The sequence below is a fragment of the Mastigoproctus giganteus genome, chromosome 1, assembly GCF_048544385.1.
Source record: "Mastigoproctus giganteus isolate SK-2022 chromosome 1, ASM4854438v1, whole genome shotgun sequence".
NCBI classification, from domain to species: domain Eukaryota; kingdom Metazoa; phylum Arthropoda; class Arachnida; order Uropygi; family Thelyphonidae; genus Mastigoproctus; species Mastigoproctus giganteus.
Genome location: NC_143575.1, coordinates 176,994,512 through 177,017,887, shown reverse-complemented (window position 1 = coordinate 177,017,887; position 23,376 = coordinate 176,994,512). Strand labels below are relative to the sequence as shown.

At 35.4% G+C, this 23,376-nt stretch overlaps 1 protein-coding gene across 1 annotated transcript in view; it reads right to left on the bottom strand.

Moving 5' to 3' along the window:
- Nucleotides 1-6,813: 6,813 nt before the first annotated feature.
- The window catches only part of LOC150091322 (uncharacterized), an 18,886-nt gene continuing 2,323 nt past the window's right edge, over nt 6,814-23,376 (bottom strand). Inside the window, exon 2 of the mRNA XM_090383198.1 lies at nt 6,814-7,626. Coding sequence (XP_090239324.1) covers nt 6,836-7,513 — 678 coding nt within the window. The 5' untranslated portion in view covers nt 7,514-7,626 and the 3' untranslated portion in view covers nt 6,814-6,835. The remainder of the gene's footprint in view (nt 7,627-23,376) is intronic.

The following is a 23,376-nucleotide window of genomic DNA, read 5'->3' as shown; positions in this document are numbered from 1 at the left end:
AATCAGTATTATCAGAGTAAAAGCTGAACAACAAAGTTAAATAAATAATTTAGTCCTAAATAACATTTAGAAGAACATTTAGCAACTAAAGAATATTACACATATTATAAATTAATACATGATAGATGATTAGAATAACCTCTTATCAGAGTCAACTTCAATTGAAAACATGAATTATTTTTATACTTACATTAAATGAAGATGGTGCATGATGCTGGCTAGTATCAAGATAGTGCTAAATATATTTTTCAGACTGAAATATCTGAGGTAGAAAGATATATTTACAACATGAAAAGAGATTTATAATTATTTAATGTATTAAAATATTAATATCACATTTCATATGTAATTATATTTTCCGTGAATTATGAGGAATATTCAGCTCTATTAATAAATTATAAAAGAAATAATTTTGCTTAGTTACTCTAACCACCCAAATGTTGGAATAGATTTTTTTTTTTTATCATCAGTAAAATTTGTTGAAGAATGATTAATTCACTTCTGCACTAAGAGATGATGCTAATTCTATCATTTTTTCCATTTCAATTTATGACAATAATTCAGAGAAATTATTCATTTTGATAAATAGTCATGGAAATGTTTAAACAATGAAAACTATTCATAAATATGAAAACAAGTAGCAAGATTAAAAATCTTACATATTATTTATTAGCTTTTAACTACACATCACCAAGTGCAGTTTTTTTTTTTTTTAGCCTTTGAATCTGTATTACCTTGTTTTTGAGTTAAATACTTTCTCTTTAACTCAAAGGACTTTCTAGGACCTTCAAATGACACTGGCTACATCACTTCTAATCACTCCATGTGGGTAACAGAGGATTATATGCATGTCTGCTATAAAGCAGTTTATTTATCTGTGAAATGAGTGGTCTATGTTTACATAAGTTTTGCCTTTTTTTATATCTGTGATTTTTGTGTATTGTGCATGTTTTGTGTATACATTACCATTTTATGAAATTTATGCAGCTATGCACTCACTAGCCACAATAATTTCATATCATTTTACTAAAAAATATAATTACAGATTGCTTCACTATTTCTAGTACTAACATAATTTTTGGTACATTGTTATGTTGCTAAATAAAAATTGAATTGAATGACTTTGAAGATGATTCCAAATTAATGATTTATTTTGTACATTTCTATTCCAAAATAGGATTCTGTTCAACAGTACATGCTAAGCATACATCATTAGTTTTTAGATCTCCAACATGCATATAAAAATTAAAATTCATGTAGCCACTAACAGAGAAGACTTGTTTCTCTGAAACAATTCTTCTATGTTAGTATCACAAATCAGCAAGTCAAAGATCAGCAAATTAAAGATTAACCCTATTAATTAATATCTTAATTCAATTAGTAATTCAATAGTATTATTTCTGTAATTCTAATCTTCACTGATACTGCTAATTTATGAAAACAAAATTTGTATGGTTTAGCTGTATTCTATTTTGATTATGGAGAGACTCTCTTCCCTCAACAAAGACTAAATACTGAGTACTGGCATTAAGGTTTGGGCTTATGTTCAACTTAGAGACAAATAATCATCAACCATCATTCTGCTAAATATTATTTTAAACTGTATAGCAATCACCTGAATAGATGAATCTTCTTTACATTTAAAAATCTAAAACACTGCCGAAAACTAATTATATTTTAATTCCTTAAAACTATTTTAAACTTTACTTGCTTCTCATCAGCTGGCAGGTGGTCTCGTAGTGAAAGTATGCCGAACTGTTGTATAATATGAAATATAAACTAAATATGGCATATGAGAAATATAAACCAAATATGGAATATGAAATATAAACTAAACATAACATATGAAATATTTCTAATTTACTAATGCACCTCAGATTTTACTATGAGCAGAATTCAGAGTGAAATCCTAGTTTCATTAACTTGATTTATTTATTATGTTCTCAGCTGTAAGTGATTCAATTTTATATAATCATATACTTGTGACATCATATCAAGCCAGCTCAATCAGTAATTCGATAAATTAAAGATTATATTATTTGGAACAGAGTAATGTATTTTCATCCATTCAACATTATGTCTCTCCCACAATACATTAGTTTCCCCTTTTCAAATTTTTATTTAAAATTTTGATGCAGCACCTACAGAAAATATTTTCAAGGTATGGAATAAAACTGATTATAAATGGCTATTTTTTGTTAAAAAAAAATGTAAATAAATATATTTTTGCAATATTTAAAAAAAGATAATGCCATTAACATAAGTAAAAGATCTGAGAATATTTAGAACTTAATTTCACAAACTGCTCTTTCACCTGCAACTATCTTTAAAAACTTTATTTGATAAATGGTTTTTAAATATTGAACCAATTTTGGAAGATATAATCTGACACTTGAGTCATTAAGGCAGAAGTCCCCAACCTATTCGATTCAAGGGCTGCATAAAGATTTAGACTTATCTTCACTGACTGAAATTAGCGAGATACTCAAAAGTGACCATTGTGACCACGTCAAGCATGCGAGTCTTGCCAAACATGGCAAAAAGATTCAAATACTCAACTAGAGAATATAAATATATACATTTATTTTTTTTTATAATGCATTACTTCTAAACAGAAAGCAACATACATATATTTACAAGGGTACATATAGTTACTTAAGCTAAACAAAATTATCACTTTCAGGGGATAGAGATACAAATGATAGACCATAGGATGTGTCCCCTCTCCTATTTAAGGAATTAAAATATCCATTCAGACCCTTTCACAATACTTGAGATAAACTCAACGTAATTATTACATAGTAATATTACTTAAGCAGAATATATTAAAATAATACCCAAAAGTTATTTCAGCAACTTATAATCTATAGAAATCACTACAAGTTATTATACAATAATAACTTAACAAAATAATAATAATAATAATAATTTGCAGTACTTTTGTGGCATAAAATATCCATTTTGAATCTGGTCACAGGGCAAATGAAAAGTATATTTTTGGGGAAAAAAATGACTTACAATACAAAAAAAAAAAAAAAAAATGGTACATTATGACTAGAGATATTTGCATAAACAACTACACAGAATTACATAAACTTGACTAATATACAAGTCAGAGTATAATTTATATTAAACTTTATTTAAAAGCATTCCATTTATAACATAATTTTAGTTACACTATGGCTAGAAATTCTTGTTTGCTACTAAAATTGCAGTAATGAGTCAAAAGGTATTATAAGTAATACCAATTGTATATCAATTTAACATATAGCTGTGTTAACTGTTTAGGACTAATTTAATATACAAGGGAAATTAATTGTGATGAGATCGAATTACCACAGGTATAGTAACACCAAAACTTTGGGAAGTCCTAAACATTAATCATGTCCATGAGACAAGACAACAATCCCTTTTTATATTTGCATTGCATTTATTAAAAATGAATGTTCATGTCAAAAAAAAAAAAAAAAAAAAAAAAATAGAACTGGAGTTGCAGGTCTCTAATATAAACCCTTCTTGCACTAAATTACTATTCTGTTATACAGATTGTTTATTCAGTTTTAATAAGAAAACAGGCTATTACAGTTAATTAGATTAAGCAATTTATAAGGCCAGGTTTAACCAGCTAATTGCATTTCATTAATTGATAAAGGCAGAAATCATGCCACATATATAATAAGAGTATGATATTTTTTAACAAGCAGAACTCTTCACCAACCAATCTTATCTATCCATAATATATTGAAATGTTTCTAAGATGAGTGTGATCTCCCAACCCATCCCAGGTTTCAACAGAATCGAAATGTGCTGAGATGATCCCAATTAAGACAAGACAAAAGCTTCCCATTTTGGAGATATTTCTGAAACCTGCTGTATGTTAGGTGATGGCCATACAGTTTCATCTTTGCATTTATCTTTCCTTAATATATATTCAGGCAATTAAAATAGAAAAGACTTCTGCTTATTTTAATATGAAACAGCATATATCCTGCAACTTTCAGAAACATCTATTTAGGAACTAAGATTTAATAACTGATTATTAAGACTGCTCAGCTCGTGTCGGATTTTTCAAACTTAAGGCAGACACACAGGTGTATTTTACATTGTACTGTGTTGATTATCAAGAGTAAGTTAGAGACCACTTTCAAAAGGACACATTTGCTTTCTGAGACTACCTTGTTTCCTCTGCAGCTAACGCATTTGAAGGGTGTGTAAACTTATAAAATAAAATAAAAGCCCCCCTAACATAAAAAAATCATCAACTTGATGAGACATTATGATGTTCTTGTTTATACTCTGGTACGACTACCAGGTCAGTGGAGTTTATTTACAATAAATCAATCAATACAAATGTTAATCGTACTTAGCAGTCACAGGCTAGAACCCCGGTCCACTCAAAGAGCATGTGCTACTGAACTCGTGCTCCTGACCACTCACCTACGCCAGGCCTGATAACAACTTGATAAGAAGTCTGCACTAGGGTCTTTGTTTTTAATTTTCACTAATGTTTTCCGATGAACGTATGGCAAGTTTCATGTCAAAATCCACTGCCAATATTATGTTAGGCAGGATCGTTAACAAAAAGAATGGTGCTGAAATAATACTCAGGAATTATACAAGTCTAAAAATTATACAAGTCTAAGCAGTTAAGCTTTAATAAATATAAGGTTCTCCATCTGAGTTAAATTACAGTAATCACAAGTTAAATTATTAATTGGAGGGTCAGAAACTTAATACTTTCTCTCAATAGTGTTGTATATCTGCTAGGACAATGCATGGGATACTAACATGTCATTCAGGAATTATGCAAGTAGAGATGAACCCGCTGCAAATTTTTAACAGCCTCACACATCTTAAACTGCATACAGACCTATAAACCTCATTTCAGGAAGGATAATGATGCTTACAAATGTACAAAGGAAATCATAAAAGATTAGCTGTGGATGCAAGGAAAAATTCTTGGGGATACCAGCTTTGTAAGCTATGAAGTATGGAAGCTAGGCATCAACATAGGGGTATGATTTAGATGTTTTAAGAGGTTGCATATCTTCCCTTTCTAGGGCAAAAAAGCAAAAGTATATAGATTTGAATCCAGATAGGTAACTCTAATAAAACTGGCTTTTAGTCAAAGAATATCAACTGTTGGAACAGGTTTCCATATTTGTAGAAGCCGTGAGTCCATGAAGATTTAAAGAGGGATTATAAAAATATTTGAAGAGGCATATTAAAATAAAACTTGGGAGACATTTTATGTTATCTCAATTTTTATTATTTTTTTGATAACAGATGATGCATAAACTTTGTCTCCTTCCATTATATAAGATGCAGGAAGAATACTTTCTGTCAACAATAAAATCATCAAACCAGTGCAACTAAAAAAATTCTGGATCTCAACAAGCAATTTCCCATGCCATAAATATAAACAGAAATTTTTCAAAATATGATTTACACTGAAAATAAAGATATAAACAAAATAAAAATACTTTGCTTAGTCAAAGAAATAGTACTTGACACATCAATTTTCAAATTGCTACAGGGATCTTCAAATATAGCCATTTTTTGATTCGACCAGAATTTGGAATGCCAAGGGATAATTAAACCTATTTGCTACAAATTTAAATATGTTAAGTTTCTACTCAGTTAAAATATGCAATTATAAAATTGTGTGTGCGCGCGCACAGCACATACAAAAGTGGAAGTTATGGTTTTTGAACATATGACTATAGTCGTGTGTTAAACTTTTTTCTAGTCCCTAATAGAATTTGGCATGCCACACTGCCTTATGTTGTTGTGACCAGTGATTATTACACTCTCAATTTTCCGGGACAGACGGCAAAAAAAAAAAAAAATCCCGGATAATTGATTTCCCGGTTAATCCAAAAATGTTCATCAACTAATGTAAAAAACATGGCGATAGATAAAAAACTTACCACACACTATTCACATGTCCAATACAATGCTTCCCTTTATTTTAACAGAAAACTTAAAGCAAGGAAGGGAATTTATGCACATATTTTGTATCTTGCAATAGTGATTATTAACTTATTACTGAAAAAGGCAAGAAGCTAAACATGAAATAACAGTATAAACTGGTTACACTTTCCAGGTTCAGGACCATTTCAAATTAAAGCACATGAGTACAATTCTCTAAACTGTACCAAGCCTTAGATAATAAAGAACCACATTGTCAGCTTTGTTGTGGTACACACACATATATATATATATATTCTTTATAAATCAAAGTACTTAAATGATAATATAATATAGAGAAAGAAATGTGAGATGTTAAAAGAATTATCTTATTACAGTATCTTCAAAAGGAAGTAAGCAAAAAAAAAAAAAAAAACAATATTCTTTGGAGCTTTTCCACATTCCTGTCAAAACACCTCTATTTCATATATAAGAAAGTGTTTTCCTCTGCTACTTAGCACAATATTTTAAGTGCATGGTTATTTAATGAGACCTAATGATTTTGAGGCATTTTAATGTTATTTTGTTATCTAGTGACTTACTACTTGCTCACATAAGCAAATAATAAATATATATACAGTATATTTGAAGCAATTTTTAGACACTGTAGAGTCACATTAATATTTTTAAAACTAAGTTCCTAGGACACCTATAACAATATCTGTATTACATAACTTCAATATAAGGATATATCTTTAATCCTAAATACAATATGTGAATGTAACTACTGTAAGTGTAAGAAAAAAAACTATATCTTCATTTGAACCACTATAAGCACACTTATCCAACTGATTAATACCACTTGGTAGGTAATATTTACAATCAATGGCTTTATCTCACAGAGCAAAATGCCACCAAATTCTTCCTACTGCAACTGTTCTTTACAATCAGGAGGATCAATATCCTTCCACCATGTATCTGGAAAAAGATATTTCTGTATTTCTATCTCTTCTCTAGGTGCAGGCAACTTCCGACCTCTAAATGTTAATGTTGGTAATGGTTCTGAAATTAACCGTGGTGGAAAACAATGCAACAAATCACACGAATCTGGAGGTAAAACCCTATGTTTCCATCCAACACGACGCATCTGATGGGTTAATGAATCTTCTTCAAAAACCACAAGGTTAGCAGAAGGAAGAGTTTCTCCTATTATTGTAACTAGATATGTCCCATCAGCAGAATTATAACTAATTGCTAACCCATATCTTTTAAATGTTCTAATTAAAAAACCTTCATCAATTTTTGACAATTCTTCATTTAAAAGACAAAGGTCTAATTTGCTGTGCCAAGGAAGTGGGCCTTTTACTTTTAGAGCACCCCACAAACTGTTGTAACACAAAAAGTACGTTAACTTGAGGGCCATTAGAGCATCCTGAATAAGATCTATTAACTTTCCAATTTTCTGATGCACTTCCAAGGGTACGACACATGGTGGAGTACCCGAGTCTGTATTCCAAATAGACTGCAAGACGACCACTAAAAGTAGTAGTGAAGCACATATCACAACTATCACTCTTTTACGTTGGAACCTAATGATGCGCATGGTATGAAATTATAATATAACTCTCATAAAATTGACATCACTATCATTGTTTCAGGAAACAAACAAACAGATTTCTTTTATTCCCTATGAATATCTTTGTGGGATACCTTGATCTGGAATTACAATCAAAATACAAAGGTCATTTTCTACTTTATGTCACATATATATAATTCTTAATATGAATATCCAACAAATTCTAATTTAACAGTAAGAAGCTATTTAATAAAAAAAATTATATATGTGCAGGAGGAGATATAGAGGCCATTCCATAACATGGACTGTATTTTCAGAATCAATTCAGGACCTGAAAATAATGAAATTAGTTTATATAAACATGTACCCAGTCTTGAACAGTTCTGGATGAACAGTTTTTAAAAAATGGATAGGGTGTTTTCAATGTTAAAAATAATAATATCATAAATAATAATAAGCTAACACATGCTCAGTAAAATGTTTAGTCACACTAGGTACATGTTTGCTTATTCTTATTTTTTATTATTTTCATTATTCCACAGCCATTTTTTAAAATTCAGACAGCACAACTCAACAATTTAGAATTGGCTTCATGTTTATATGGACTTTTTCCCCCCACTGTTTACATGTCCTGAATAGAGCTTAAAAGTACAGCCCATGTTATGAAACATTTGTACGCATTACAAAAGTTTGATTTATTTATATATATCATTAAAATTTTTATTTCAGTGTTATTTATTTTTATAAATAACACTGAAAAAAATTATGGAAGATTCTATAAAAAGTCTGTTAGTAACTTGCCTTACTGACATTCATTAATCTATATGACCAGTCATAATCACCATCTCAGAGATTTCGATATATAAAGCAGTGCATGTGGCACTACTCTGATACTATAATATAAATTTTTAGTAGTTTACACCAACCGTGCATTGAAATAATAAAATAAAAAAACAAAATTAATAGTTTAATGACTGGTATTACTAATTTACAATAAATTACTATTTACAATAAGTATATAAAAAGAAAAAGAATAACATAAAATACAATAAAATATACAGAATTAAAAGCGCTAAAATCTGAAGCTTTCAAAGGCTCTGTCTTCTTTTTCAACAGTACTTTTCTTTTTATATACTTATTGTAAATAGTAATTTATTGTAAATTAGTAATACCAGTTATTAAACTATTAATTTTGTTTTTTTGTTTTATTATTTCAATGCAAGGTTGGTGTAAACTACTAAAAATTTATATTATGAATATGCCCAACCCCAGAGGCCTATTTCAAGAAAGACTCTGATACTCACTTCAGAAAAATTCAAGCAAATGTAAATGTAGAACAAGTCGAAGTGTCAGCCAGGAACATCTGGCAGCTGAGGTTAATCGCATAATATGAGAGATGCCAAAAGGTGTATAAGACTTCACAACTGGGTCGTCATGTCTGCAATACTAGGGTACCTGCCCACCCACTGATGATAGGCCAATAGCCTTGAAACATGTCTGGGTGGTGGTACTCACTGAGAATAAGTAACAATAGTCTTCTCTATTAGTGAAGCGTTACTTATTTGAGGTAGTGCAGTATCATGGCAACTCGTCGTGAAGGCAGAGCACAATATGAGAAAGAGCAAATGATGCCCACAACAACTACTTTGTAGTTTTTTTAAGAGTGTCTACGGTGTATCTAAACACCGATATTATATAGATACTAAACTCTTAAAGTATTATGCCATGTGCATTTAATTATTTTAAAAGAAGTCTTTTATGTGCAACAGTATCAAAAACCTTCCTGGAATCCAAGTATATGATGTCAAAATTATTTTTTGCATCCAGTTTCTTGGTCACTGCATCATAGTAACCTATCAGACAGGTTAGACAAGACTGCCCCTTAATCCATGCTGTGATTGCAGTATAATTGCACACCTGCATTACTTCATTAAACGGTGATTCCATTATTTTCCCTCAAATGGATGTTAAGCTAACAGGTCTGTAATTACTCACGTTGTCTTTTGACTCCCCTTTATGAAGTGGGGATACATTTGCATATCTCCAGTTCATTGGGACCTCCCCAGAATACAAAGATGCTCTCATAATTATGACTAAGGATTTGCTTATCTCTTTTGTTGCCTCACTTAATATAACTAGATAAATTCCATTCAGTCCCAGGTGCATTTATTTATGTCCATCTTCAACAATTTCTCCTCCACTTTCCTTTCAGTTATCGCAGTTATTTATCTCCTTAAGTTTGATAAACTTCTGGCATCCTTTTCTCTAAAGAATTCCTCATGTGTGAATGTAGATGCAAAATACCTATTCAATTTGTCTGCAACCTGAGCAGGGTCATCAACAGTTAATCCATAGATGTCAAGTGGCCCGATATGATTCAACCCCTTCCTTCTATTGTTAATATAAGCATTGAAGTCTGCTGGGTTTTTTTTTTTTTTGGATTCTTTGCCAGAGACTTCTTATAATCTGCCTCAGCTCGCTTAACCTCCTTTGTGATTTGATTACAGACTAATTTATATCTACCATTGGCTTCTATATCATCTGATTATTTAAATGTATCCCATGCACTTTTCTTCTCTGCTACATGTCTCAACAGTTCATCTGACATCCATTTAGGTCTAAGCCTTGAACAGTATTTCTTCATTGGTATCAAAAGCCTAATAGTTTTTTGATTACTTCCCTGAATACATCCCATTTAGATTTTGTTGTTAAGTTGTTGGTCCCACTTCACAGAATTTAAAAATTGTCTGAGACTACTGTAGTGAACCTTACGAAAGCAAAAGCCCTTCCCTTTACCCTTGACATTAGCTATGCCTTAAATTAAATTCCACATTAGTACACTGTGATTGCTGCCACCCAATGGGCTTTTTACTGCAGATTCTTAATGCATGAAGAATCTCTGCTGATAACAACATCAAGAGTTCGGTGCTGGGCCCATTGTTATTTTGTATATTTATCAATGATATTGATGAAGGTATATCAGGCTTAATGTCCAAGTTTGCAGATGATACAAACGTTGGCAGGGTTGTTAACAACAGTAAAGACAGTATGCTACTCCAACTGGATCTAGATAAGTTGGGAAAATGGGCTGAGAAGTGGCAACTGAAGTTTAACATTGACAAATGGAAAGTATTGCATATGGGTAGCAATAACCAAAGAGAAACATACCAAATGTGTGGTACTACACTGAGGGAAGTGGAAATTGAAAAAAATCTGGGGATAATTGTGCAGTCAGATATGAAGTTCGCTGAGCAGTGCAGACAGGCTGAAAGGGCAGGCCATGGAGTCTTATCAATGATATATAGGAATTGTGCTAGCAGAAGCTACAACAAAGGGATGCTCTTATCAAGAAAGGCTTAAGTTCTGCAAATTGTAGTGCCTGGAGAATAGGCACATGCGAGGTGATCTGATTGAGGTGTATAAGGCCTTGAATGGGTTGAGCAAGCTGAATGGTGATGGAATTCTTTCTCTTGCTCAGATTAAGAACCTGAGGGGGAATAGATTCAAACTGAGGAAAGCCAGTTGTAGAATATATGGCTAAATAAATTTAAGGCTGAGCTGGACAGGCATTTGGAATGAATGTAGGGGTGAAATGGGAGGTTTTTTTTGGCTGATGCTGCATAAGCTTGCTTTCTTGTATCATATGTCTCTACTAATGCTAATGCTAAAAAGTATTGCTTCCTCTTGTTGCTGTAGAAAACAGTCATTCAAGAAATCCACAAAAGTCTTCCTAGTGTGTGAACCCACAAATTCCAGTCAACATCTGGAAAGTTAAAATTCCTCATTATGAGACATTCTGATTTGCAGGCCTACTCTATTTCACTATATAGCTATTTGGTACACTTATCACAGTCATTAGGCCTATAACACACTCCTACACACTTCTATTTTGTTTTTCCCATGCTTATATCACACCAAACTGACTCAACTGGTCACCCATGTCAACACTGGATTAGATTTAATATGCTTAACTAAGAGTATACCCCTCCACCTCTTCTACACTGTCTGTCCTTCATGTATACATTGTGCTACCCATATTCAAATTGAGCTTCACTTATGACTGGGTCAGAACATGTGTCCACTATTCCTACAATGTCTCCATTTGATGACTTAATCAATATTTCAAGTTCATCAAATTTATTTACAACACTTCTAGCATTAGTGTACTCTTGAAATCCCAAACACCTTTCTTTACAGGCTGCTTCATGTATGAATAATAGCAATGCAAGAATCACTTTCACCTCTGCCTGCAGCTCTAGTTAAACTATTAGTCTTTTGTATCCCCCCAAACCTAGCAGTTTTCTGACACACCTATCACTGCTTCAACAGCATCAGCAAATATTCTTACACACCTTCTACTCAAATGTATTCCATCCTTGAAAAAACAGTCTGTCCTGTTAACAAGTATTAAGGTATGTTAATACTACTAATTGTAAAATTATCAAAAAAAAAACAAAAAAAAACACCCCTATTTGGTGGGGGGTAAATAATTTTATCTACAAAAATTATAAAAATATTAAAAATATCACCAAACGTTAACAAAATACTAACAATCAGTGTGATAATTATGGAAAATCTTTTTTTCTTCTTTTTCTTTCTTTTTATATAAAAATAATTTGCAAAATTTAAATATAATACTATACATAAAAATTTCCAATATACAGTAATACTACTGATATGTAAAACTAACAATGCACCATTAACTAGAGAGGAAAGAATAGATATTAACAAAATATGATCAAGTCATTGCATATGAGGCAATGAAATATGATTTCAATGCCTTTAAGTTCCAGACAGTTTTCCCAAAGGAATCCCTGAAGCTTTCAGGCTGTTCAGAAGAAGATGCCCACAAACAATGGCATTGAGAGGAAGCTGCTTTTCAATTTGATGAATTTTTTTTTTTGGAAAAATCACAAAATGGGATATAGCATGAAATCATTTTGATTACTGCCATATGAAGCAATTGAAAATGGCACATTTTTTAAAACCATCATTGAGCCTCTTCTTTTCCCCTCTCTGCAATTTCACTAAAAACACCTGCTGTTTCTGCTACAGCCATATTTTCAACGTGAAAACATCTATAGTGGCACCACTGACATCACACCCTAAATGATGCTAACCTGGTCTCAGTCACTAACGTTAATTCGGTAGAGTAAGTAGTAGACGTGACCATAAAACATCATGAAACGGAAATGGTACAAATGACGTCACACTCTAAATGATGCTAACTCAGTAGCTAACGTTGATTTGGTAGAGTTAGTAGTGGGCATGAGTATAAAACTTCACAATCACTAACACCGTCACTAAGAAAGTATGACTGGACATCACAATCATAATTCCTTATGACTGTGACATCATACTATTCTACAAATGGATTTCTCTAACTTATTCCAAGCCAAGGATGTTTTCAAATTAAACATCTTTCGTGCATACAGGGTACACATCCTTTTATTTATTTTTTTTTTCTATTTCACTATCATGAAACGTATTCTGAACAATGTGTGCCTGCATGAAAAGTGCATGATAGGCATGCGTGTTTCTATCATGCACGTTTGGAGCTGTTTCCCTGCATTATTGATCTCTTTAATTTTAGAGAATAACAATACTTCAGGAAACCATATAGGTAGCAGTAACCCCAGAGTAACTTATCAACTGTGTGTTACTGCACTCAGTGTAGTGTAGAATGAAAAGGAATTGGGGGTAATTGTTAAGTCAGGCATGAAATTCTCTGAGCAGTGCACACATGCTGTCAGGACAGCTCATGGGATTTTGTCATTGATATAGAGAAACTTTGCTAACAGGGATAAGGAGATGATTATACCTTTGTATAAGGGCATGGTTAAGCTGTGACAGCCAAAATCCTCTGCTTGCACCTTCATGATGCAAGCAGAGGATTTGGTAGTAATCCTGGATATAACCTCCATGCACAAGCACACTGTGGGTGACCACCCAGGTGTGAACCAACGTAAGCAGGGGTCGAGGTGTGGTGCCCACACCACATGGAGGAATGCCACTCCTCTGTGTTACCAGGCAATACTAAGTGGTAGATGATTCTCATCAACCAGTGTAATACCACCACTTTGCTTATTGGAGGCTCGAAGTGGTGGAACCCATGTTTAGTCTCTAGAGCTAAGGTCCAGCCAACCCTTCCCTATCTCTTCCATCATGCAGTATGATTGATGACTTTTGAGGTTATGATGAACATCATGGCGAGATCCAATCTTCCTTACATTTCGAGGGTACAGCTCTAAAATGGTGTTTGCAGTCCGGCTGCTAGTTAGTACACTGGACCAAACCTATTGGTAACTCTTTAGGAGGCTTCCGGATCAGCTAGTGTATAATCTTGCTAGCTCTACTATGCCAAATAGTGACTGGAGGAAGTCCGAGTAGTGAGTATGTGGGGGGGGGTCATTGTCAATGCTACGTTATGTCAAGTATCTGGGTATATTCTTACCATGTGTACACCATATCCAAAAATTTCATTACTTCATACAGCACATCCCCCCACTTTTTCTTACTATTGAATACACCATGAATTGTCAAACTAATACAGTAAGCTTAACTGCGAAAAAATCTAAATTTCAAAAAACACTTCCAAGTTCATTTCACATATATATATGTGGTCTCAATTCTAAACTAAACGATGTCCATTTCCACTTGCAGTCTGCCAAACCCCATGTACTTTTTTTGACAGAATCTCAGTTATCGGTTGATTCAACTGCTGCTCATCTCAGTTGCCCAAATTATTCACTGTACGATACCTTTTGCCTCAAAGGTGGTACTTGTGCATATGTCCGTTCCGATATCCCGTCAGAACTTGGTAATTTGAAATCACCTCTTTTCAATCTTCTCTAGCTTAAAATCTCTCTACCTCATTGCGTCAAATTCATCTATTGTCTCTACCATTCTCTCAACTCCACTAATCACTTGGAGCTCTTTGACTTCCTCTCTTTGCAACTTGACTTTCTCCAGTCCAACTTTCCCAATAGTGAGGTAATTTTCCTTGGTGATTTTAATGTTCATAACTCCAGCTGGCTTCCGTTTTCTAGTCACACCGACCCAGCTGGTCGAGATGCTGAGGCTTTTGCAATTACTAATGACCTTGCACAGATTGTTCATTTACTTACAAGAATACCGGACAATCCTAACCATACAGCCAACATGCTTGATCTTTTTCTCACAAACAACCCTTCTAAGTACACGGTCAAAGTGAGTGGTCCTTTAGGCACCTCAGATCACAACTTGGTGATTGTCTCTTCTCCAATGGAACCTTTATCTCATGGCTATTCCCAACCTCATATTGTTTGGCATTACAAGAATGCAAAATGGGAATTCCTTTTCCTTATTTCAAAACTTGTGATGTCAATGTTTGCTCAGATCGTGTCAGTGAAATTATTCTTGTAGGAATGGAATCCTTTATCCCACACTCCACTTTAAAATCTCGTTCTTTATCTAAACCTTGGTTTTCCAATAAATGTGCTAAGGCTGTTCAAGAGAAGAATGTTCCATATCGTAATTGGCTTGTTTCCAATTCTTCAGTTTCATTTTCTGCCTACACCAAAGCTCGCAACAATTGTAAAGCAGTTATTAATCAGTCCAAACTAGATTTTGAGCAGGCTAAGAGTAGAAAATTTGCTTCTTCCCCTAATGGTAGCTGAGCATTCTGGTCTCTTGCCAAAGCTACTGGGTGAAACCTATGCCCATCCCAGCTCCCACCTCTGTCAAAACCAGATGGTTCTGTTGTCACTTCAGCCAAGAATAAAGCTGACCTGCTAGCATCCCATTTTTTTCCAACTCATGTATTAATGATCTTGGTAAAACACCTCCCACCATTCCAACACACTCCATTCACTGCCTCCTGTGGTCTTCCGTCAAAAGGATGGCAGAAGGATTTTGATGAACGTTGATGTTAAGTAAGCTCCAGGTCCTGATGGTATTTCTCCACTTGTTCTCAAAACCTGTGCTCCTGAACTTACTCCTGTTCTTTGCCACCTTTTTTCACTTTCTTATTCCAAAGGTGTTTTTCCTTCTGCTTGGAAATTTGCTCATATCCAGCCATAAAAAGGATGACAAATCCCTCCCATTCCAAATATCATCACATTGCAATTACTTCTACTCTTTCTAAAGTAATGGAGAAATCAATTAAACGCCAACTCTTAAACTACATAGAAACCTTCCGTCTCATCAAAGATTGCCAGTTGAATTCCATCAGTGTCGATTCACTGGTGATATTCTGGCTTATGTTACCCATTTATGGACAAATTCAATGGAAAAGTTCAGTGAAACACAAGCAGCTGCTATTGACATCTCAAAGGCGTTTGATCGTGTTTGGCATAGAGGTCATCTAACCAAGCTTCCATCTTATGGTTTGCCAACTGTTTTTTGTAATTGGTTATCCAGTTTTCTCTCTGATTGCTCACTGAGGGTGATGGTAGATGGCTCTCTGTCTTCTAACTTCTCTACTAATGTTAGTGTCAACCAAGGTTCAGTTCTTTCCCCCACTCTTTTCTTCTTGTATTTTAATGACCTTCTTCTATTGACTGGAAATCCTATTCATAGTTCAGCCAATGATAGCACACATTCCACTTTCCATTTTGAGAAACCTTGCCCTGCTCAATCAGCTTCAACTTCTCAAATATCCGCTACCAATTCCTTAAATACCGATCTCCAGGTAATTCTCCAGTGGAGCATAGACAACTTAGTTGATTTCAATCCTTCTAAAACTCAGTCTTGTCTTATATTTCACAAAAAGGATTCTTCTGCTCCTATGCTTATCTTTGGTGACACTCCGATTTCTAGGCAAAATGATAATCTCTTTTGGGAATTACCGACTTCTAATCTTTCTTAGCATAAGCACATTACAAATATTGCTTCCTCTGCATCTAAAAAACTTGGTTTTCTCTTTCGCTCTCGGCGTTACTTTTCTTCCAAACAGCTGTTCACTCTGTAAAATCACAAATCTGCCCTACCATGGAATATTGTTCCCACATCTGGGGTGGTGCCCCCAAAACCTCTCTCAGGCTTCTAAATTCCATTCAGAAGAGGGTGTTAGGTAAATTAATGACTGCTCTCTAACAGAGTCTCTCCACTTGCTGTCTCAAAGACATACTGTTTCTGCTGCATGCCTTTTCTACAGATACTTCCATGGGCACTGTCCTTCTGAATTGGCTTCTGTAATTCCTGTTCTCTCTCTCTCTCTCTCAAAACAGTGTGAACGCATGCCGCCACCAGCCAATGTCCATTTACTGTCCAACTTCAAACTCACGGAAACAACTTTTCATCTTCCTCGTTTATTCATTCAACTGCCATTTTTATGGAGCAACCTTCCTTCATACGTATTTCCTGAAAATTACAGTCTAGAGAAGTTCAAGTCTAATGTCAACAAATATCTTCTTTCGTCTTCTCAACCTCCAATCCAAGCACAGTACTAAGTACTATAAGTTCTAACACCTCTGGTGTTTGGGGTTTTTATAAAAAAACAAAAAAAAAAACCGATTACTGTATACAGGTCTGAAGGTCCCAGTTTAGGAAGGATGTAGATCTGCTGGAATGGGTATAGAGAAGGGCAACCAGACTGGTAAAGGGAACAAAAGGGTGCTCTTATCTAGAAAGAGCCACAGTTCTGCAAATTGCAGCATATTGAGCCCATGGACCTGTGGGGAGCTCTGATTGAAGTGTTTAAAGCCTTGACTGGATTGAGTTGAGTAAGCTGTAGGTTATTATTCTTATTATGATTATTCTTATTAGCCATATGGTGCAAAGAAGCCTGAGGCTTATGCTGCACCAGCCAAAAAAAAATTCCCAAGTTATCCTGAGAGAGAGAGAGAGAGAGAGAGAGAGAGAGAGAGAGATTGATATTTATTACTTAAAGCGGTTCCAGCCAAACAATGGCAATCCGCTGTCAGTTACACATAATTTAGCAGTACTCTTATATACTCCCTCTACTGTTTGGCCAAGTACAGGGAGGGAAAAAACCTGCCATGACAAAAAAAAAGATTGATATGAACAAATTTAAAAATAATCAAATTACATAAAAAATAAAATATACATATAATTTCAGACAAAGTCCAAACTTAATTGGAAAGATCTGCATGTGTTCACAGTCTGTTGGAAAGCCAGCAGTGTTAGGAGCTGCCGAGAAGAGAAATACCAGTGCCAGGAACTGCCGAGAGCAGAAATTCCAGGACAAAGAGCTGCCGAGAACAGAAATGCCAGCACAAGGAGCTGGAGTTGCAGTGGATATAGCAGACTCAAGCCTCCACGATTTCACAGAATTCTAGGTAATTCGGCATACACCATACTGCATTACAAATCCAAGGCTTCCAGATGCAGAAGAGTCTTCCGCCTAAGAAATATTGCAGTTGCAAAGGCTTGGAAAGTCAAGAAGTTCTCCTGTTTATCAACTAGAATTGTCTCGCAGCCTTCTGCCATAAGACTGAGTTTACTAACCCGCAATACCAATTAAATTCTTAGATCGCAGCACTCCTCACAGTTGTACATATGTTCCCATGATTCTCTTTCGGCACAATGGCAACTAGATCTTTCATTGATTCCTAAATCATGCAAATTTGCATTAATCGAACCATGACCAGTTAATAAGAACATAGCTTGTAAGTTTGGAGCAAACCATTTGAATTTTATCGAGGCTGCATTTCTTAAATCTGGGAAAAAGTTTTGTGTAATCTGCCCTTTATCACAAACACTCCAATGCTCTTGCCAGACTTTTATCAAAGCATCCCAGATTCTTGTCCTTTCCTTCCTGGGATCTGCCAAAATGTCTACCTGTATATTCAGAAAAGAACAGGAATGCCACGGCAGATGAAGTAAGCCAATGCACAATACAATAAATGCAGATCAATAGGCAATTTTCCAGTCACAATCTTCAAAGCTGGGGTTGACACAGTTCTGCATGCCATGCACATCCTAAGGAGGATTACTCTTTGAATGCAACTGAGCTTTCTAGTAAATACCTTTCCACTTACACATTCAAACCAAATTGGTGCAGCATACATTACCATTGGGATAAATACACATTCATATAGCAAGTTCAGCGCCTTACCTTTTATTCCCCAGCCAACTCTAGTGATTCGAGTAATCATCCCAATAAATTTCCTCACCTTTTCTGATAGATAAGTAACATGTGAGTTGAAAGTCAAAGATCCATCAAACATAATGTCTAGATATTTTAATTGCCTTGCCGATTTTAGGTTCAACCCATTCATTCTAACAATCGGGGGGTCTTCTACTCGAAAATTGATCCTTAAAGACCATTGTCCTTGTTTTGGTTCCTGATACAGTCAGTTTATGTAACCTACACCAGTTAAGTTCAAACAAAACCTGCTGTGACCTGGTTTCTAGTTGCATCCGTGTATTTCCTTCAATAAGCAACATGAGAGAGAAAATCAGAAGTAGAAAGGAATCACCAAGAAAGAGAAGAATGATGATATCCAGCTCAGGACCCTGGGTGTGCCAAGCCCATACTCACCAGATGTGAGTCCCTGGAGTTAATGGTATTCTTTGACTTGCCGAGGCTACATGCATGAGGGGGCATAAATTCAAGTTGAGAAAGGATGGTTGCAGGACAGATGTGCAGAAGTTTGTCTTCAGTGGGTGGTTGATTGTTGGAACAGGAACAGGATGGATTTACTCAATTCATCCACTTCCATCTGTTGTGGAAGTGGATGGAATGAGTAAATTTAAGGAAGAACTACACAAATTCTTGGAAAGTACAGATAGGTGAACCTTTTTTTTTGTCTGATGCAACATATGCTTGCTTTCTTGCATCATCTGTCATTACTACTACTACTATTACTTTTTTTTTTTTTTTGGTTCATAAAAACTGAAACCACTATACAAGGACAGCAAAAAGGCTAGAAAGACCCCTGATTAGCTGAGACAGATGAGCAAGGCTCGGGATTTGTGAGGTAAAAATACTTTATAGAGCCCAATGTTTGGAGAAAAATACTTTTCAAAGAAGCAGCTATAAAAAAATGTTAGTAATTGTGTTAATTATATAAATGATAGATAGTTAAATAATAAATATTGTGGTTTAGAAGACCCAACTACATTAGACTGATATAATCTACACTGCCCTATCATTAACATCCAGAAACCCCTCCAAGGATGGGGAAACAGGTCCTATGCATGCAACATGTCACAGAACCTGCTATAAATATGCACACTGGGCTTTGAACAGACAATTGCAAAAGTGGGCATGCAAGGTGACAAATTCAACAAAATTAACAAACTTCCAATGAGGAATGACAGTAGAATGCCACATAAGCAAGCGTTCTGTATGAGATATCGCAGTCACTTTGGGGATCCCTAGGTCAATGATTAGTGACATCATATGAAAATGGAAGAGGAATGGGACTCAATCTGCCAAAAAACGGCCTAGTAAACCCCGAAAACTAACAGAATTCTGTGAAGAACTGTTCACCAAATCGTAATTTGCCATTTTCTCAAGTCACATGGTGCCTCCATAGCCAGGTGGGCAGGAGCAGCAGCAGCAGTGCGTAGCATATGCTTCTCATATGCGTAGCACAGGCTCGAACCGGGGTTCGAGCCCATGACCACCAAATACGGAGGATGCAAAAAGGTCAGGGAATGACCACCGCATATCCCCAGAGCAATATGACCTTAGTTGCTAATGCTCCTAAAAAACCAAATAACAAACAAACAAACAACAACTCAAGTCATGCAAACCCCGTGTGAAAGTATTGGGACTAATGTCAGCACTAGTACAACATGGACACTCCACAATATGGGTTACAATGGTCATGTAGCTGTTAACAGCTGCATAACCATTGTAACCCATAAGGAAGAACCAGACAAATTCACCTCAACAAACACTAGATGCCGATTAACATGGTGTAAGAAGCACAAATCCTGGACTGTTGAGAAGTGGAAACAGTCCTATGGACAAAAGAGTCTGAGGTTCACACTCTACCAGGTTGATGGCTGTTGTGGGAAGAGTTCCTTCCCAATTGTATTCCCCAAACAATGAAGTTTTGTGGAGTCAGTACTGTTCGTGGCTGCTTTTCATGGTTTGGCTTGGGCCCACTAGTCGTTATCGACAAAACTATGAATGTTGTGCAATACCAGGACATCCTGGACAATTATTCACTTCCAACATTATGGCAACACTTTGGGGAAAGCGCATACCTGTATCAGCAAGACAACGTGCCATGCCATACTGCTCAGATCATAACAGAGTGGTTTGTGGACATGGTGTGGAAAAGCTGGATTGGTCAGCCCAGAGTTTTTTTGGGATATTGGAAGGTTGGGTATGTGCACGTTCAGATTGCCCAATACACAAGACCAAAATGGTGGCTGCATTAAAGGCCAAGTGGAGGAACATATCACCTGACATTTATAAAAAGCTGGTTGAGAGTATGCCACAAAGATTGAAGGCTGTCATAAAAGCAAAATGTTTCAGCACAAAATATTAAATGACACAATAAAAGCTATTTTTTTGTCTAAAGGCAGGTGTCTGAATATTAATGGTAGGGAAGCATATTTTTGTAAGGTTCCTTCAACAGTCACAAGTAAGGAGAGTGTCTGATCTTCAAGTAAACATCTATTTCAGTTAAGGTGTTTGTTAAGTAAGGGAATGTGATTTTCATTAACCAACTTGTTTTAATAATGTTTTTCAATTAAGCGATGGCAATGTTGTTATTACTAAAATTAGCATTAATAGAGGCATATGATGCAAGAAAGCAAGTTTATACAGCATCAGCCAAAGAAATAAAAAATAAATAAAAAAAGAAAAAGCTTCCCATTTCACCTATCCATTCACTCCAAAAGTTTGTTCTGTCTTGAATTTATTTAAGCTGTATACTTTTACAACTACAGATGGAAGTTTGTTCCAGCAATCAACCTCCCACTGGCTAAAGGCAAATTTCCGCACATCTATTCTATAACTGTCTTTCCTCAAATTGAATATATGCCTCCTCAGTACATAATCTGAGCAAAAGGAAGAATCCCATTCAAGGCCTTATACACCTCAATAAGATCAATTTGCAGGTGATTGCAGAGTCTCCAGACTCTGCAATCTGCACAACTTAAGCCTTTCTTGGTAAGAGCAATCCTCTGTTCCCCTCACCAATCTCATTGCCCTTCTCTGTACCACTTCCAGTGGCTCTACATTCTTCCTAAAATGAGGCCTCCATACCTGTATGCAGTATTCAAGGTGAGGTCTGATTACTGCTTTATACAAGGGGATAATCACCTCCTTATCGCTGCTAGCAAAATTCCTACATATCATTGACAAGACCCCATGACCCATCAGTGCAGACAGGCTACTCTTGCAACATCTGCACTGATCAGAAAACTTCATATCTGACTGCACAATTACTCCCAAGTATTTTTCATTATCCACTACCCAAGTGCAGTACTGCACAGTTGGTACATTTGTCTGGTATTATTGATACCCATATGCAGTACTTTGCACTTGTTAATGTGAAACTTCAGTTGCCACCTTTCAGTGCATTTGCCCAACTTTTCTAGATCCTGTTGCAGTAGCGTAGTGTAATTACTGTCATTAAACATCCTGCAAACTTAGATATTAAGCCTGATATACGTTAATCAATATCATTGATGAACATAATGCCGAACTCTGGGGTACTCCACTAATAACATTAGTGCACGATAAGCAATGTCCATTGATTACCACTCACTGTCTTCTCCCAAACCATCCCTTTATCCATGGCAGCAACTTGCCCTTAATGCTGCGGCGCCTCCGTAGCCAGGTGGGCAGGAGCAGCAGTGCGTAGCACACGCTTCTTGATTAGACCGGGGTTCGAGCCCGTTCCCACCAAATACGGAGGCTGCGGAAAGGTCAGGGAATGACCACCGCATATCCGCGGAGCAATATGGCCTTAGTTGCTAATGCTCCTAAAAAACAAATAACAATAACCCTTAATGCTGCACTACTCGAATTTGTACAGTAGTCTTTGGCCATCCAGATCATTTTTCATTGAGGCATCACCTCAATGAAAAATTATCTGGATGGCCTCAAATTCATAGAATGCATTCAACAAATCATAAAAGGGGAAGTTTTTGCCTTTCACTTCATCTGCAGAAAACATTATGGAGTAGGTCCACGCTGCCACAGGAACAACCAATAGCATGTCAACCATCTGCAGGGAGCTGCAAAGTTTGGTTTAATGGTAAGGCTAAGCAGTGCCAATGCAAAATATCACAGCTTGCCCAGAGAGTTTATAATGATACACTGCCTTGCAAAGTGTATCATATCAACCACAAAATTTGGTGGAAGCAGTATCTGTTTCAGCTGGTTTAGACTTATTGCTTTGGCAGTATTGCCTGAAATTCTCAAGTTCATGACTTACTCAAACATTTTGAACACAATTATGCACTTCCTATAGCTACTTGAATCACAACCCCAAAGAACATCCGTGGAATGAAATAGGGTGTTACATTAGGCTGTGGCCAAAACAACCATCTTCCAAATGGTTGCAGTCTTGCAGGAGGAATGGAGATGAATTCAAGCAAAAATCTACTAGAGGCAGCTAGAAAGTATGCCCAGGACAGTTGAGGCTGTCATGCAGGTCAAAAGCTAGCCCTGTTATATATATATCAGGTTTTTGAATTAAAAACCCTTTTTGTAGTTGTATATGTCTGAATACATCTTTTGATCATATTGTGTTTGTCTTCATTCTGATGTCAAATTACTTATTTTATGAAGAAAAATCTGTACCTCACTACAACTTCACAACTGGCTCATTCACAAATTGATTTAGTGATGTGAATAAATCAGTGATCTGGCCATATTAAACATTTTAATCTGATGAAGATGAAAGACGATTTATATTTGCATAAAAAATATATATATAATAAATTGCAAATATATTAGCTAATATTAGCTAAAA